General features: G+C 39.5%; 1 protein-coding gene across 2 annotated transcripts in view; it reads left to right on the forward strand.

Moving 5' to 3' along the window:
• The window catches only part of BIRC6 (baculoviral IAP repeat containing 6), a 139,469-nt gene that overhangs the window by 113,969 nt on the left and 7,014 nt on the right, over nucleotides 1-18,486 (forward strand). For both annotated transcript variants that reach the window (XM_053382826.1, XM_053382827.1), the window contains exons 66-71: nucleotides 9,131-9,341; nucleotides 11,374-11,519; nucleotides 12,612-12,722; nucleotides 15,704-15,921; nucleotides 16,939-17,100; nucleotides 17,637-17,714. In XM_053382826.1, the coding sequence (XP_053238801.1) occupies nucleotides 9,131-9,341; nucleotides 11,374-11,519; nucleotides 12,612-12,722; nucleotides 15,704-15,921; nucleotides 16,939-17,100; nucleotides 17,637-17,714 (926 nt within the window). The remainder of the gene's footprint in view (nucleotides 1-9,130; nucleotides 9,342-11,373; nucleotides 11,520-12,611; nucleotides 12,723-15,703; nucleotides 15,922-16,938; nucleotides 17,101-17,636; nucleotides 17,715-18,486) is intronic.

The raw sequence follows: 18,486 nt of genomic DNA on the forward strand, positions 1-18,486 counted from the left end.
TCCAAGGTTAACCCCACCCCCAATTCTGGGAGGCCTTTTACTTCTCCACAAAAGTGGTGGTTCTGTAAATTTCATAGGTGGGTGTAAAATTCTAAACTTCCTTTGCACCCTGAATTTCCTCCCCAAAGATTTCCCTATGCAGGCTTGACAGTACAAGCAGGAAAGACTGAATTAGTGAATTAGGGCACTTGACCAGGTTCCCCATCTGCTCTTTCAAACCTCTTCCAACACACTGACAGTATACACAATTGAGGCATAAAGAGTGCCTCTAATGTCAACCAGTTCTCCTGAAATTCTCAGAAATAGCACACCTCAACGTTTCTGGGGTGCTTTTGTATTGCGAAAACCAGCCACGATTTTTCAAAATGTGGTGTGGGGATTTTTCAAAACATCCCTGTGCGATGCCTGCTGCTTTGACTGAAATTCAGGAGCAGCCATGAAACCTGACCCCAGATTATTAGCAGCACTGGATTTTATTGGGTGGGTGGGTAGCACTTAGTGTTTTTTGCTTTTATTTATGACATTTATATCCAGCTCTTTTATACCTTTATGCAAAAAGGCTCTGAGAGCCGCTTAGAAAAATCAATACTGTGGTGGCCCCCGTTCTTGGGCTCGCAATCTAAAGATGTGACAAAACAAGGAAAAAGAAATAGGAGGGAGCAGCTATACAGTTCTGTTCATGTAGATTTCTGGCCACCTAGAAGAGCAGCAAATATTGGCAGTTCTGGGTGACCCTTGATAAATAGCAGTCCCTCCTGGAGAGCCAGTGTGGTGTAGTGGTTAAGAGCGGTAATCTCGTAATCTGGGGATCCGGGTTCGCGTCTCCGCTCCTCCACATGCAGCTGCTGGGTGACCTTGGGCCAGTCACACTTCTCTGAAGTCTCTCAGCCCCACTCACCTCACAGAGTGTTTGTTGTGGGGGAGGAAGGGAAAGGAGAATGTTAGCCGCTTTGAGACTCCTGAAGGGGAGTGAAAGGCGGGATATCAAATCCAAACTCTTCTTCTTCTTCTTCCTGGCACTCATCCTGGAGCCAGAGCAGGCGAGAACATCCAGGTCAGGAGGACAGGGCTGCTCTTGCCCCACATCTCTTCCCTCAGAAAGCTAACCTGATGGCTATTAGAATCCACACAGGAGGAGGCTACATTAGCCAAGGGGACCAGAACCTGGGTGTAGGGTGGGGAAGTGTGTTGCATTGTTCTAGGGTGGAAGTTTTGCCTTGGAAGCTCTTCCTTGCTGAGACTGCAAACTTCATGTAACTTGTTTCCAAGTTGCCTTCAACACCTAAATGGTAAAAAAGTGGGAATTAAATCTGCATGAATAAATAGTATAGCGACACTTCATAATGTGGTATGTGTTACAGGAACTAGATTGAGTAAAAAAAAAAAAAAGATGGGAAACAATGCATTCATCGCAGGAAGAATTCACTTTACACTCTTTACGTTAAACTTGAACGTATACGGCTGCCACTGAAAATGGTACCCCATAGTCCTAACTTGCCTTGTGTTGTGAAGTCATTTTTTTTTTTTCATTTATATAACATCCACAGCCAGTTATTACAGTTACATGTAGTGGGAGCAAGGAAGTTCAGAACGTCCTGTATTCGGGCAGAAAAAGATTTCTGATGTGGGTTTGGGCAGCATCTGCTTATTTCACATTATCATCTAGTAGTTTATAATTTATGAGATGGTTGTGAGTCATGAGTGGAATAGTGAATAGAAGGAAAACAGGTTTCAACACCCAGTGTAGCTGCTAGAAGTTGTAAGAATTATTTTTTAGACTTAACTTTCCATCAATTCTGTCTCTTGTATTTTTTATTTTTTTATTTTAAGTATAATAGGTGATACTGCATGATAGTCATTGTTTGTCTTATTTTCCATTTTGGTTCCATATGCTCTGCTCATCCTGTTCTTTGAGGATATACATTTCAGTGGTATAAAAGGGTTTTTTATTGTCATCTGTAGCCAATTAAGCTATGTTAAATGGTTTGGAAAAAGAATTTAGAGCTGCTCAATATTATCTATTTCATGGTCCATTAGGCTTGGTTATTCTTAGTTTGGAGTCTCCTGGAATGTTCAGGAGAGCAAAAGAATAGTTATGTTTAGAGATGTCTTCTTCTGATGTATTGTTGAAAGCACTGTTCCTGTTCTTACTGATATCTTTAATATACTTTTGTCAAAACTATTATAAATATCCAAGATTAAATGTAGTGTACTGTCAGTCCCACAGTGAATGAGGAAATAACTGTGTACAAACTATTTTTATTATATTAGGTAATGTGTAGCTTCGACCCAACTTCTTTATTATCTTCAGCAGTTCCTGAATGTAAGCTTTGTAAGATACTAAAGTTCTATATATATATATATATATATATATATATATATATATATATATATATATATATAATTTCTATAGTGAAATAAAAATACTATGTACACTGATGCCTCATGATGGGAGTTAAATTGAAGTTTGTAAAAACCTTTAATTGCCATGGTACTGTGCTGTGGAGGACAAGAAAGGAGCCATTTGCATGAACTGCTATATCTACCATCTAGATAAATTTTTTTCCAGCAGACAGGCTGTTCAGATTTTTATTTTGTATTGGTTAAGGCTGTTTTCCAACCTCTTCCTCTATCCCTCCAGCTAAATTGTTAGAGTTTAGAGAGAATAAAATTCCATGATATTAATGAATGTGCTGTTTTTGAATGAATGCTGTGTTTCGTGTGGGCTTGGATTCTGTGTAGCAATGCTATAACAACTGAGTTGTGGAACTCCCTTCCTGCAGAGGTGCACCTTGCAATTCCATTATACAGCTTTCAGCTGTTGTTGAAGATGGCACCTGATCACCCTGGCTTTTGACACTTGAGATGTGTATTTTTAGGACCCACCTCATTTTTGTAATTTTATGTTGTTTTAAACCATTTTCTGTACAGTGGTACCTCGGGTTACAGACATTTCAGGTTACAGACTCTTCAGGTTACAGACTCGGCTAACCCAGAAATAGTACCTCGGGTTAAGAACTTTGCTTCAGGATGAGAACAGAAATCATGCTCCGGCAGCAGCAGGAGGCCCCATTAGCTAAAGTGGTGCTTCAAGTTAAGAACAGTTTCAGGTTAAGAATGGACCTCCAGAATGAATTAAGTTCTTAACCCGAGTACCACTGTATTGTGTTTTAATATTAATGTTGTGTTTTAATTGTTGTAACCTTCCCTGGGACCTTAGGGTGGGTGATAAATAACAATAGTAGTATTCACAGGCACTGAATTTTGCTTGCTTTGCATATTCAGGCGTATGGATATAGCTGAGATGTGTTTGTGTGAAATAAGCACTGCAGCATTCTACTAAAGCTGACACAGGTCAGAAAAGAAGGCACATTCTTATGGCTGACATCCTTTCACATTAACCAGCTCACTGCCACCAGGGTCTCTCCTTATGGAAAGACACATACAGACAAGCCCACTGATTGAGATTTTTGGTAGTTCCAAGCAAAGTTTGGCTGGCTTCATTCAAGGTATATCACTGCATAGAATATGAATGATTTCCCATGTTTCTGGCAGCAGCTTACTTCCTGGTTTTAGGACTACTTCACTTATGAAGTTTTAGGAAACGATCAGCTTGTATCCAGGAAAGTCCTTATGCTTTCCATTGTGGTGTAGTGGTTAAGAGTGGTAGTCCCGTAATCTGGGGAACCAGGTTCGCATCTCCGTTCCTCCACATGCAGCTGCTGGGTGACCTTGAGCTAGTCACACTTCTCTGAAGTCTCTCAGCCCCACTCACCTCACAGAGTGTTTGTTGTGGGGGAGGAAGGGAAAGGAGAATGTTAGCCGCTTTGAGACTCCTTCGGGTAGTGATAAAGCGGGATATCAAATCCAAACTCTTCTTCTTCTTCTTGTGGAAGAACTTCTGCTTGAACAATGGGACTCATCCCTCTACACAGACATACCCCCCCCCCCCAAAAAAAATGTTCTGGAGGCTTCTGGAGAAATCCAGGACAGATTTGCAAGGACACATAGAGCAAGGAAAGGGACAGAATGTTCCTTGCGTAAACAGAAGCTATTGCATGAATGTGATCACTTTATTGGATACAGGCCCTAGTTTTAATCTTGAAGAATCTAGGAATGTCATTTGAGTCATTCCTAAATCTAACTGGAAAAGTCTGAAGCCATTGAGGGCTTTATATACCAACAATAGCAAATTTGCAACCTGTGCAGATCTCTGAGAAGAGGTGTTACATGCTGACGGGGTGCCTCATGTCATCAACCATGCTGCAGCATTATGTACTACAAATTGTGCAAACCAGCCCCATGTGACAAAAAGCCCCCTTATTGGACAAAAAGACCAATGTTAAACACTAGTTTGGTACTAGTTCTTGCCATTTATTTAGTGCCCACTATGTGCTGAGCCACAATCACTGCCCCTGTGTAAGCAGGTAAAAGTTAATAAAATAAGTACCACTTAGTGTTAGGGCTTGAGTGATGTGGTGTTTTTTAAAATTATGTATGTTTTATGTGCCTTAAAAGTTTTTTTATATATATTTAGTTTGTGTCTCCTGAATTTTGTAACTGGATTTAATAAAGAGTTGCTTTCACATAGCATTCTGCATTATGCACCTCAAATGAATGTGTATCTAAAGGCCAGATTTTGTGCCATAAATCAGCATTAATTAAATAGTCTAAAAGCAGGAAGCAAGAAAGGTGACTGTGAAATCTGGATCACAGTGGAATTGACATTGAGAACCCTGAGTTCTTGAGAGCTGTCTTGCTTCTGAAGCCTGAGTATCAATCCAGCACGGTTTTCATTATGACATTTGCTGGTGTAGCAAGGCTGAACCGTGAAGAAGGAGACAGATTAGCAAGCAACAGATGTGGACAGGGATGCTATGTTTATCTTAGGGAGCTGTCAGTTAGCAATAATGATTCAAACAGAAACAGTATCTTGGAAATGAACAGCCTCATGTAATTTAAAATGTATAATAAATCACATGTAAATAGAATGAAAAAAAGTTTAGAAAGTCTTACCCATTTCCAAAGGGCATGAAGCAGCACACAGCAGGCTATCAACTGTAGTCACAATGTGTTTTCTTCTTTCAAGGGCAAGTATAAAGAAAATGAAGACAGATTTCATAATGTAAAATAAAGGTGTCCTAGGGATGTGAGTGGCACTAAACCACTGAGTCTCTTGGGTTTGCTGATCAGAAGGTTGGCGGTTCGAATCCCTGCAATGGGGAAGCTCCCATTGCTCGGTCCCAGCTCCTGCCCACCTAGCACTTTGAAAGCACATCAAGTGCAAATAGATAAATAGGTACCGCTCTGGCGGGAAGGTAAACAGCGTTTCTGTGTGCTGCTCTGGTTGCATCAGAAGCGGCTTAGTCATGCTGGCCACATGACCCGGAAAAACTGTCTGCGGACAAACATCGGCTCCCTCGGCCAGTAAAGCGAGATGAGCGCCGCAACCCCAGAGTCGTCTGCAACTGGACTTGTCAGGGGTCCTTTACCTTTACCTTTTTAGTGACGGGAAGAACTATTAACAATGAGTAAGATTTGCCTAGTTTTAATGCTTTCTAGAACTTTATTTCTAGAAAATTGCACGTTTACGGGCAGCTTTCCTGCGCATTTGCTTCAACCATTTCACTCAACAAGGCAATGTGGTGCAGTGACTGGAGTGCTCAAGAAGGCCTGGGAGGCTTAGGTTCAAATCCCCACTCAGTGATGAAGGTTCATGGGTGACCTTTGGCCAGTCATTCTCTTTCAGTCTAACCTACATCACGGGAAGGCTCTTAGGGACTGCTGCTCTTGCTGCTGCTGCCCAGGAGGACTGCCTGCTGAGGGCATGAAGGGCCCTGTCCTTGCCTCTCTCCACCTAGCTTGGGGAGGGCCTGACAGGCTTCACAAGAACTACAGCAGCTTCTCAGCAGAGAGAGCTCCTCTTTTAAATTGTTTTACATTTTTATCTGTGTTGTTTTAAATGAGACCATCTTGGCTGTGAGCCCTGGAGACCTGCACCCTGCTTTGCTGGCCTTTTCCCATCCAGCTTGGGAGAGTGGAGTGCTGACTGACTCCAGCTACAAAAGCTGAGGCTGTTGAACAGATTCTTGGGCTGGAGTATTGTTTATGGGAGGTTGAGAGAGCTTGTGGGTGTTACTGATATTATTGTTGTATCTTTAGTTTTAGATCTTATGATTTGTGTGGAAATTGTTTCCATTTGGTTATGCACGTTTTGATGTGTTTTATTTATTGTTTATGACCTCTGTTATGTTTGTAATTATGTAAATCTTGTCATGTTGTAAGCAGCCTTGAGCATAGTTTCAACTATGGAAAGGTGGCATACAAGTAAAATGATGATGATGATGGTTTTTTTTTTTAAAGTAACACAAAATAGAAAAATTAATTCTAGTGAGCAACTCTGCTTTGTCCTCGTTCTTAGGAGACTTTGTTCATCAGAGACCATTTACCTTAGACTGCACGTAAAGAGAATTGAGCATTAGGTTGAGATTCATTGCTTTTAAAAATTACCAGCGTTTAAATTGCCGGTTCAAGTGCTTTCTCTGCTAAATTTCATTTATGTGCTTTAATAAACAAAGAAGAAGAAAAAACACCTTGACTTGTAGTCTCTTCAGCAGAGGGTACTGCACAGGTCATGACACCAGACAAGCTATATCCATGTACCAATTCCTGTTCAGTGTCTAAGTGAAATGTTGTGTTATGTCCCCATGGCAGCTATTGGTGCCAACAATGCTGTCTTGAAGTTTGAAATGTGCACACTGCTCCAAAAAGATTGCCAACCCCTGTTTCATAGTGAAACAGAAGGTGACTTCAAGATCAAATGTACTAATAAAATAAGAAGTGCTTCTGACGGATTCAGCCCTTCTTGAAAATGGAGGTGGTTAGGCTTTTCTGTCCAGCTAAAAAATGGTTCTAGGAACTAATTTACCTTTCCATATTTTGAATTTGATCATTGCCTTTCTCTAGGGATCTAGAAGACTTTCTAATTTCTGAATACAGTATATTAACTACAGTTTTTGTCAACCCCTTCAAATTACTGGCGATTCTTTGTTCACATAAAGTTTAATCTGCTTTTTAAAATTTTGCATGTTGCAATGCCTTGTACTTTATTTCAGATTTAATACTGCTAACCTTAATTTTAATTGGTATTTACCTAAGTAATGTGGCTGTAGATCTAGCAAAACTAGTAACTGTGTTTGCTTCTAAGATGTTTTCACAAAGCTTATTTGTGTGAAGGTGTGGGTTATTCATGTGAAGTAACAGTCCTATTGTAACTATTCATACTTTCTGTAGATACAGGGTCATTGCTTCCACTGGCATGTAAAGGTTTAGGAAATTGTACATGCACATGGATAGATTGGGATTTATAGTCATTTTAAATTATTTTATTGTCTTCTAATGAGCACCATTTGCCTTTAGGATATGAGTAGCTAAGAAGCTGCTCTCCAGATATTGTATGACTCCAACTTCTGTCAATCTCAGCCAGTATGGCCAATAGTTAGGGATAATACACCATCCCTGATGCGTGATGTGATATGATATTGGCAATATATTGTTTTAAATAGTAAAAAACAAAATAATATTTCTGTAGTATTCTGTTTTTAAAAAACGTAACCAAAACATGAATACATATTATGTTTCCACATAACACTAAGCCATGGGTTCTTTTAACTGTAGTTTGTTTAATAAACCACAAACATACAGATCAGCAAGCAAGCCATGAATTCTTTCTCCATAGTTTTGTTTTCAGATGTTCTTCCCATGGTAAGGGTAGGGTGGGGTGGCCAAACAAGCCATGGTTAAACAAGGCTGTTGGGTTCAGACAAAATTCTAAGCCATAATTAAAAGAAACCATGGGTCAGAAGTCAACAACAAACCATGACTTGTTGCCAGAAAATGTGTTTTGTGGCAGCAGAGCACAGTGTAAAGCCATGATTTGTTATTGACCATAGTTAACCCAACTGAAAAATTCCTTCAAATATTTTAACCAAAAATAACAACAGAATAAGAAAAAGAGGCCTGTTCTCCTTGTGCAGAAGCAAAGTGTTGGATCACTTCATGGTGTTTGAGGGCCAGAAAGCCCATGCGTAACTTGGCTGCTCCATTCTACCAAATAGTTTCATGCTCAGGCTTGATTGGAAGATAGCTAGATAGGAGAAACAAGCCCCCTCTCTGGTCGTTCTTTAGTTTGTCATGCTTGCCTTTTCTGGGAACATATGATTCTACCATCTTATTTGGGCTTTCACCCCTTTGAACTGTTTGTTTCTAGGCCAAGACCACTGCTTTTGTTTTGTCTTACCTTGTCTAGATTATACTCTGTCATCTGCAGAGGGAAATATTGCCACTCACTGTGATAATTTTTTGGGGTGTGTGTTCCTGAACTGAATTTCATTTACAAGCAAAGATTGTGTTAGGAACTCCCAAAATTGTTGCTTGTTAACTTCATCCTATGTTCTCAAATGCATAGTACATGTGTGGCCAGCCTGATCTTGGGAATTTGCAGGGAAGAAAAATCTGTAATGTCCCTAAGCAGCATGTTCTGATAGAAGAGAGTTTCATGAGAATTGCTTCCTGATGTTTATCCTAAATCTGCATGGCCACTTCTGTTCTTCGAATGGAAATGGTTCAGTATTGTCCAGCGCTGCATTTCTTGATCACCACTGCTCTCTACTTGAGAACATCCAGTTCTTCAAGCTGGTCCTTGTGTTTTCTCTGGACTGTAGTCCAGGGTGGTGCCCTCTGGCTATGTGTACTCCCAACTCCTATCAGCATGGCCAATAGTCAGGGGGGATTGGAGTTGTAGTCATCTGGAGAGCACTCTGGTGGCTACCTGTGATCTAGGCCACTATACCTATTGCCTATTCAACTTGCAAGCACCCTTAAATTAAGGTTATCAAAATGTTTGGATGCTCTTAATGGTTTTAAATGTTTTCAAATTTTCCTGATACTTCTAGATATGATTCTATTTTTAAATATATTGTTTTGTTATTTTGTTACTTGCTGGCCCAGGTTCCTTTGGGGGGGGAAAGGGCAGGAAAGAAATTTAGATAATGATAGGTAACTATTTCTGCTGCATAGGATTTATCTAGTTGGTTGGAATTTTAACCATGTTGTTTTTCCTCTTTCCTAGTTTTGGATATGGCCAGGCATGTTCCCCTGTACAGAGCTCTGCTAGAGCTTCTCCGAGCTATTGCTTCATGCACATCTATGGTGCCATTGTTGCTGCCTCTGTCTGGGGAAAATGGAGAAGAGGAAGAAGAGCAACTGGAGTCCCAGACTTCAGTTGGAACTCTGTTGGCTAAAATGAAGACGTGTGTTGATACTTATACTAACAGACTGAGGTATTTTCTTAACCTCGTAGCATTTTAAGAATACCATGTGTTCCCATTTTCATTCAGAACTGTTCTCACTAAGGTTAGAAACTTGTATCTGTGCTGTACCACTTCTGACTGCAAGTTGGGATTCTCAAAATTAAATGCTTGTTTTTGGAAAATAATTCCCTGTACATACCACATCATTGTCAACTAAACTATATATTGTTTATTTCCTATCTTAAACACAGGTTGCAGTATGTATTTACTGGGGTGTATTGTAAATCAAATGCAAAAAAAGGCATATCTTTAATGAAAATTCTCTCACAGCTGTTGACATCTGACAGTCTTATAACCAGTCTTCCTCATCCTGGCACTCTCCAGGTATTATTTGACTCCCAACTCCCATCGTCCCAGTTTATTATTCATGCTGACTGGGCAGATGGGAACTGGAGTCCAACAACATCTACAGGGTACCAGGTTTGAGAAGATATCATTTAGCCAAGGATACAGCACCTCTTGTTTAGAAGACTGGAGTTTTTAGACAAGAGGAGTTCCTTGCCCTCTCAGAATCTGCCAGTCTTGTGGACAGGAAGTTGTGTTTACTGTCAACTATTAACTAGAAGGTAATCCCAGAGGCCCCTTCGGCCTGATACCTTGGTTTCCAGAGTTGGCAGTCACCAAGTTTGCTTGCAGACCGGCCAAGTACAGTAAATCTCTCGTGTAAATCTTCTATGACTATGAGCCTCGAAGCTGAGCAGCAAGTGCATAGCTTTTTACTAGTTCATCTATAAAATGGTAAAATGAGAAACACCTAAGGTCTGCCAGGCTTTTGAAATAACACATGCACAATTTTGCTGTTAGGTCTGTTGACAAAGGTTGACACTATTGATCTGGGACCATTTCTTGATGGAAGACGTGCCTGGCAACAGCAGAATTATAGTTGCACTCCATTTTCCAGACACGTCTTCCACTGAGAAATTGGAGATTTCTCCAGAGGTCCCAGCAACATTTTTTTTTCCAGTAAAAAATTCCATTTATTGTAATGTCATTGTGATGTCAGATGATTGACAGGTGGGTGGCCTCACCCATCAAATTTGACCTGCAAGGCTACATGTGATAAAGATCAGGCTCACATAGCCAAAAAGGTTTCCCATTCCAGCTTTAAAACCTGAAATTTGAATAGGGTATCCTAAAGTTCAACTTGGTTAGGAACTGCTTGGTTAGAGGAGAATCTGTTGGCCTTGTTCTGTTTTAGTCTGCTTAGGTAAACTGAAAAAGAAGCTGTCCATTTGAAATCAAAAGTAGCATGCTTTGAGCTGAATGTAAAAAATGAGGTTCTAAGCATTTTACAATTATAATTCCAATATGTTCTATATCACCCGTCAGCCAAGGATCACAGGGCTGTTTAGAATATAAAGACACAAAAATGCATAACATAATAACAAACAAGACAATAATATTGTTTCATTGAGCACCTAATAAAATTTAATGGATTATAAGTTTGTATGTGATGGATGTTGTTGAATGTTTTCATTTTATAAATTCTGGTTGACTTTTCTAGAATTTGTGAGACATAATTTTGTTTCAGTTTTTATTTCCTTTTTAGACACATACCAGGTTCTTTTTTTAGTTTCCCTTGATATACCCAGAAGACTAGTCACTTGTGCATATGCACCTTGCTACATTGTAAATGAGGCTTCTGAGTTGTCCAGGATGATTAAGTAGGAACCTTGAACCAAATTCTCCAAGTTCAAAATCTTCTGTATGGTTTTCGTATTTTGGCAGGATTTCTTCTATTGACATTATACTTTAAACCATTCCCTTAACATTAAACACACTTTTGCTGACCTGGGAAGTCATTATATTTAATGAACTTAGTTGGTCTCTAAGGTGCTACTGAACAATTTTTTAATTTTTTTATATACCGGTATTTAATGACAAATACACTTGGCAAATATTTAATGGCAAATACACAGCAATTGATAGTAGAGGGAATCTGCATTTCTGATGTTTCCATTGACAGTTTCCCCTAAAACCCTAGTCATTTCTTATTTTGTAGGTCTAAAAAGGACAAGACTAAAACTGGAGTGAAGTCAGATACTTCAGATCAAGAGCCAGAGGGACTGACACTTTTGGTACCAGATATCCAAAGGACTGCTGAGATAGTTTATGCTGCTACAACAAGTTTGCGCCAGGCAAACCAAGGTAAATAATGTCAGCAGCACATCTTTGCTGTATACCTACCTGGAGTATGTATGTATGTATGTATGTATGTATGTATGTATTTATTTGACCAATTTATATACACCACTTAATTACAATAATCTCTAAATGTACATATACATAAACTGTAAAAGCAACCTGACTTTCAACAAAAGGATATAAGAATGGTTAATCAGGGGCATTAACAACAACAACAACAACAACAACAACAACAACAACAACAACAACAACTCCTCTATACTGACCTTCATCCAAGGATCACATAGCTGTTTACAATATGAAACCACAAAAATAGTAACAAACAAAAGCAATAACCCCACCACACACAGTTTAAAAGGCCGTAGTTTGTTTAATTAGCCAAAGGCCTAGAAAAAGTCGAATGCTTTTGCCTGGCACCAAAAGCTACTTAACAAAGGCACCAGGCAAACCTCCCTGGGAAGAGAATTCAACAAACAGGGAGGCACCACAAAAAAAGGCTTGTTCTCATGCAGCTGCTCTCTAGACCTCTTGAGGAAGAGGCAAATCAAGAATAAATATACAAGCAAATGGATAAAACTACTGGTTTCTTAATATTTATACAACTTTAAAAATATCAGTATTATTATAATTCCCACCATCGAGCAGGGCTACCTTGGTAGGAAGGTGAATAACGCAATTGAGGCAAAACTTGTAAACGCTTTTGTCAAAGACGCATACAACCTTTCCTTATAAAACATCCAATAGGTTGGATCCAAATTAAGCATGCTAGAAGGTTAAGTTGTCAGATCTTGATTTTGGCCCACAGGTGTGGTTACACATTTCCCTGCTGGGAGCAGGAACACATTCAGTGCAGGATTAAACCCTGCCCTCCATGCTCCCAATCAGCTGACATCATCAGTAACATCAGCCGGTGGTCAGATAGAGACAGTTTGACAAAAACAACCTCATGTGCCAAATAGAACCCTTGGCAAGCCAGTATTTGCTCATAGGCCAGAGGTTCCCCACCCCTGACCAAAGGGAAACATGTGAGATAAATTTCATATAAATCAGTTTTGGCTTATGGGGTTTTTTAAATATGATTTTTTTCTTACACAGAGAGAAAATTGGCTGAATACTCTAAAAAAGCTGCCGTGAAGCCCAAGCCCTTGTCAGTTTTAAGATCCCTTGAAGAAAAATATGTGGTTGTAATGAAAAAGCTCCAGTTTGGTAAGTTGAAAATCAGTCTGAACCTTCTGTATTGAAACACAAAATGCATGTCTGAGGGCACAGTCACAATGGAAAACCTGCATATCTATGTGTATGAACATGAGTAAGAGATTGAAGATATTATATGCCTTCAGTGTGCATATGAGCACACAAAGATGGATTCCCTTCCTAGGAAGCTTACAATCTAGAATTTTACACAGGGGATGAATTACAGATGAATGAAAAATGAGAAAAAGTGGAGGCAGAGCAAACAGAGAGAAATTTGTTGGTTACATTTGCTTAGGCTCAGTTAGAAGCCAAATTAGACCAGGGTTAGTCAATGTAGTGCCCTCCTATGTTTTTGAATGATCCCTCCCCTCATTCCTGCCCATTGGTCATGCTTGCTAGGACTGGTGGGAGTTGGAGTTCTACAACACCTTTTGAGTGAAGAAGAGGCCCCAGGTTTATGGAGCTAGAGGAACGTAAATGTATCTAAACATTAAAGTGTTAGTAACTCCACTGTACAAAATCTCTGGAAAGCTAGTGGATCATTTATTTATATATTTATTATATAATCTTTAAAAATCAAAGCTGTTTACAACAAGAATACCTATATATATTGAAACCATGTAAAATTATAAAATATAACATCAGAAAACATCAACCACCATAAACTACAGAAAGATGTTTTCTGAATTACCTGCATAAGCTTGGTGGCATAGAAAAGTTCTCAGCAGGCATTTAAGGTTAAAACGGAGGCACCTGCTGAATCTCTATTGGCACAGCATTTCACAGGAATTGGCCGAAGAAACTAAAGGCTCGATTTCTTGTTGCTGTCAGATATGCCTTGCCAACTTAAGCAATAACCAGCAAAGCTCCGCAGATGGTCTCTGTGATCAAGCCGGGGATAAAATTTAGGCAGTCCCTAAGGTATGCTGGTGGCGCTGTGGTCTAAACCACAGAGCCTAGGGCTTGCCGATTGGAAGGTCAGCGGTTCGAATCCCCGCAACGGGGTGAGCTCCCGTTGCTCGGTCCCTGCTCTTGCCAACCTAGCAGTTTGAAAGCATGTCGAAGTGCAAGTAGATAAATAGGTATCGCTCCGGCGGGAAGGTAAACTGCGTTTCCGTGCATTGCTCTGGTTTTGCCAGAAGCGGCTTAGTCATGCTGGCCACATGACCCGGAATCTGTCTGCAGACAAACACTGGCTCCCTCGGCCTATAGAGCAAGATGAGTGCCGCAACCCCAGATTTGTCCACGGCTGGACCTAATGGTCAGGGGTACCTTTACCTTTTAAGGTACACTGGACCTAAGTAATTCAGGACTTGCATAGTAGGGTTGCCATACATCTGGGAAATCCCGGACATATCCGCTTGGGGGGGTCTACATGCCCATCTGGGGGAATTTTTACAATCTCAAGCAAATGTCAGGGTTTCTGGGGTTAAAAAAAGGTGTGTGTGTGGCAGCTCAGGTAACCCAGGGTCAGGCTCTATTTCAGCCTCTGGCAACCCTATAAGAACCTTAAACCTGGCTCAGTAGTAGATGGGAAGCCAGTGCCAATGTTTTAACAATGGTGTCACATGTTGCCAGCCATGTGCGCCCCCCCCCCCCACATCAGAAGTCTGGCCGCTGCATTTTGCCCCAGTTGGAGCTTCTGAACCAACCCCACATAGAGGACATTGCACTAATCCAGTCTTGAGATTACCCGTACATGGACTACAAGTCAACCTATCTCTGTCCAGGAATGGCTGTAGCTGGTAAACCAGACAGAATCAGTACTTACTATTTGAAGGTTAAGTAGTATGCAGTCTTAATTCTTGCTTAGAAAACGGAACAAAGACACTTAACATCTCTAGGAAATTATCAGCAATTTTTCTACGTAGCCTGAAGCTGAAAGAGAATGCACAAGTAGTTTATGATCCAAGAAGAACATGTTAATAAGTCGGTATGTGTAAATTTTCCTGGTTTTTGCAGTAAGACGGCTCTCTGTCATTTATGAGGAAACGTAGCAGCCAATCCATAGATGCTGGAGATAATCTTCAAATAATCCATCAGATTTGTCATGCTGTGGCTGTCTTTCTCAAGGAGAGAATATTTAAAAATCAGCATTTATCAGTAGCTTTGGGAGGTCCTAGATGTGTCAGCCAGTGACAGTATTTTAGAGTTTATCCAAGATACTAGTTAATCTCTAAGAAGGATCATGATATTAGCTTGTTTTAGACTTCAAGTGCTTCAGCTAGTGAAAACTTGATTTTTAAGTTTTCTTCCGTTCTTCTTTTTTCACATTAACTAAGGACAATAACGAAAGTAAACTATTGTTTGTGTGGCAATTAAACCAGCCTTGTTTTGTAGCCCTATTTCTGAAAGTCCTCTGCTTGGTTACGTTTCCTGTCTTGTACGAGCTCCATATGGCTGATGATAGTACTGATGCTTAGAACTGATACATTTTTTCCCCTTTAGAGTATTCAGATGTTCCACATATATCAGCTTGGTCTCTGTTAGATGCTGCTTGGTTTGTGTAGTGTAAAAACTCTTGCTTGTATATTTGGGGTAAGGAAGAGTAGTGATGTTTGCAGTTAAAATGCATAAATACCTGCCAAGCGGGTAAGCTGAATTCTGCTAATGGGACAGAAAATAAGTTCAGCAGACCTAGAGATGTACTTTTGGTCCATAAAGTATAATGTGTTAATTTTGTTTTCTCCTATGATCATTTATCAATAATGCAATTTCACACTATTGTCAATTGACACTTTAATGATGCCCAATTAGAATAATTTTAGTATAATAGTGTGTGTTAGCAAGACTAGCAAGGTATCTTACATATCTTTTAACAATGGGAAGGTATTTGGGTGTGCCTATTTATCTTACTGTATTGAATTGCTTGTTGCTATGGGGAGGGGGGAAATGAAATATTTATATACAGACTGATTTTTCCATTAATTTTGATACTTCATACAATTTAATTATATTCTAATAAATTAAAATGTTACTTTTCACTCCTTTAGATACCTTTGAGATGGTTTCAGAAGATGACGATGGAAAACTGGTGTTTAAAGTAAATTACCACTACATGTCACAGGTGAAAAATGCTAGTGATGCAAACAGTGCTGCCAGAGCCAGACGTCTTGCTCAAGAAGCTGTAACACTTTCTACATCGCTGCCTCTTTCCTCTTCATCCAGTGTCTTTGTCCGCTGTGATGAGGAGAGACTAGACATCATGAAGGTAAAAAAATCAGACTTGTGTTCCAAAAACAGCAGAGGTCTCTGATGTGTCTAAATCACGTTAATGCTTATTTTGCATGATTTATTCTGCTTCTACGGGACTTGGAGAAGGAGAGGGAACTTTTTAATGTACTGCTCCTGCTCGCCTCCACTTCAGAAACTTCCAGGGCATTGATGATAAATTTGAAAAAGCGCATCTTCCTAAAAGCCTGATCAGCACCTATTTTTTGCCAGAAGTTCTCTCTAGCTGGGGTGGGGATGAAGGGACATAAACTTTCCTACCAAATTAGCCTATTGGTAAGTCTTCTTACAACAGTTGCTGTTTCTTTTGTGCCTTTTATTTTATTTTTACTTCTTGATTGACAGCTATGCAGGTGAGATTTGGCCCACAGGCTGCCTGATACTTACCCCCCTTTGCTAGATGTTTACTGCTCTTTGATTCAAGAAAACAAAGTTGGAGGAGAGAGGGAAAGATGTGGAGATGTGACACTAGAATCTTATAAGAAATGGGGCTCCTGGAGGAGATCATGTGGCTTATGGGCCGAGGGGCTATGTCTTTGTTGAGGGAGTAAACATGCAAGATGGCATTGGACTTGTCAATGATATTTCTCTAGAATAAGACCTGGCCCAGTGAGCACTTGCAGTTCTAATTAGAGACAGAGGGAAACTGTGTTTGGTTCATATTAAAAATGCAGAACCACTTAATTTGCACTTCCCAAAACCAATCTGCAAACCAAATACAGCTATCCTTCAAAATCCACAAGCAAAAGAGAGCACAAAAAAATGCTTATAATACCCAATTCCTTGCAAAAACACACATAGATTTTTGTGTAGACTTTTCTTTTTAAAAAAACACAAAGTAATTCAGAAATGGGGCAAAGCGGATGCAAGAATGGAAAAATGAGAAGCTGAGAGAAACAAATGGACAGGATTTGTCCAACCCTAGTTCTAAAGTGTTGTATATGATATACTAGTTTCCCAAGCTGGTTGCTATAACATTATTTGTCTTTTTCAAAAGGTTTTGATAACTGGCCCAGCAGACACACCTTATGCAAATGGCTGTTTTGAATTTGATGTGTATTTTCCGCAAGACTATCCCAATTCACCTCCACTTGTAAATCTGGAAACAACGGGAGGACACAGTGTGAGATTCAATCCAAATCTTTACAATGATGGCAAGGTAAATAGTTTTGCTCTTTTATTGCAGGCTAATGTGGTTGAAACAATTTCTAGTCATTCTGAGTAAATAGGTACCTATGGATAGCTTAACTTACATGGGTAACCATGTACCATATTTACTTGAATCTTATGCTCACCTTTTTTGGCCAAATTATGTTGCGAAAATTAAGGTGCACATTAGATTTGATGGCACATTATGCTTGAGTACATACGGTAACACGTTGATTTATTTTTTCAAGAAGCCTGTCTGCTTTACTCTAGGATATAGTCCAGTTGCCTGGCAGTGTCTCACAAAAGCCTGTCAGTGAATGGAAGCAGGCATCCATGTATGGATTGCCTTTCTGGAAGCAAACTGTACTGTAGTAATGAAGGAGGGATCCTGCTCTACTGAAGAGAGAATAGGGATGACGATGTTGGATTAGACAGCACCAGTCAACTCATATATGAAAATTATTAATCTGTGGATTAGAACAATGTATAAATTGCAACCGTGTACTGATATTTATATATATAACTGTTCAAAACCTTTATCTTCAGGTTTGCTTAAGCATTCTTAACACCTGGCATGGAAGACCAGAAGAGAAGTGGAATCCCCAGACATCAAGCTTTTTACAAGTATGTGGCTTTCTTCAGTGTGGAAGCTGGAGGGTGGGTGTGTAAATAATTCAGAAAACAAAGTTTTTTCTGCAAGACAAAAGCCTCAAAAACCAATGTATTTCCAGCACTGCACCTTGTTCTCTGATATCATTTCAAATAAATACATGTGGGACAATCTAAATTATCATTCGATGATCTTGTATTTACTTCAGTGCAGTCACTTTTTATGCAGCAATACAAAAAATATATATATCCTGAAAATTGGGGAGTCTTGGTGCAGCTCAAGGTGCACTTTGGAAAGTATGTTTGAGAATTATGAGATCCCAGTCTATATATTTCTATTGATTTTTTTGAGCTATTTCAATATACTCTCCAACAAGAGGAATTAGTATGTGTGTTCAAGTTAAAATGAAATGTTTTTGTAATGTTGTCAGGTCTAGGATATGCCTTAAATATATTCAGCTTACTGTTGTAAAATTGCGATCTGATGACCTAATTTTCTTTTTATATTGATGTTATGATGATAACTCCAAACTGTATTAACTGCTCATATTAATGTACACTAAATATCCACCACTGAATCATGCTTCCCCAGTATTAATTTACTTTATGTAAATATTCCCTTATTCAACTTGGCTGCTGCAGTTAAGTGCCATATTAATATTTATATGTGGTGTCATATTAATATTAATATGCTTGTAATCATATAATTATATTTATCAAGCATAGTCCTAGCAAATAAAGCATTTAAATGAATTTGTCAAGACCTCAAGAGCAAAACCTTAAGGGA

Source organism: Podarcis raffonei, chromosome 3 (assembly GCF_027172205.1).
Source record: "Podarcis raffonei isolate rPodRaf1 chromosome 3, rPodRaf1.pri, whole genome shotgun sequence".
In the NCBI taxonomy this organism is placed as follows: domain Eukaryota; kingdom Metazoa; phylum Chordata; class Lepidosauria; order Squamata; family Lacertidae; genus Podarcis; species Podarcis raffonei.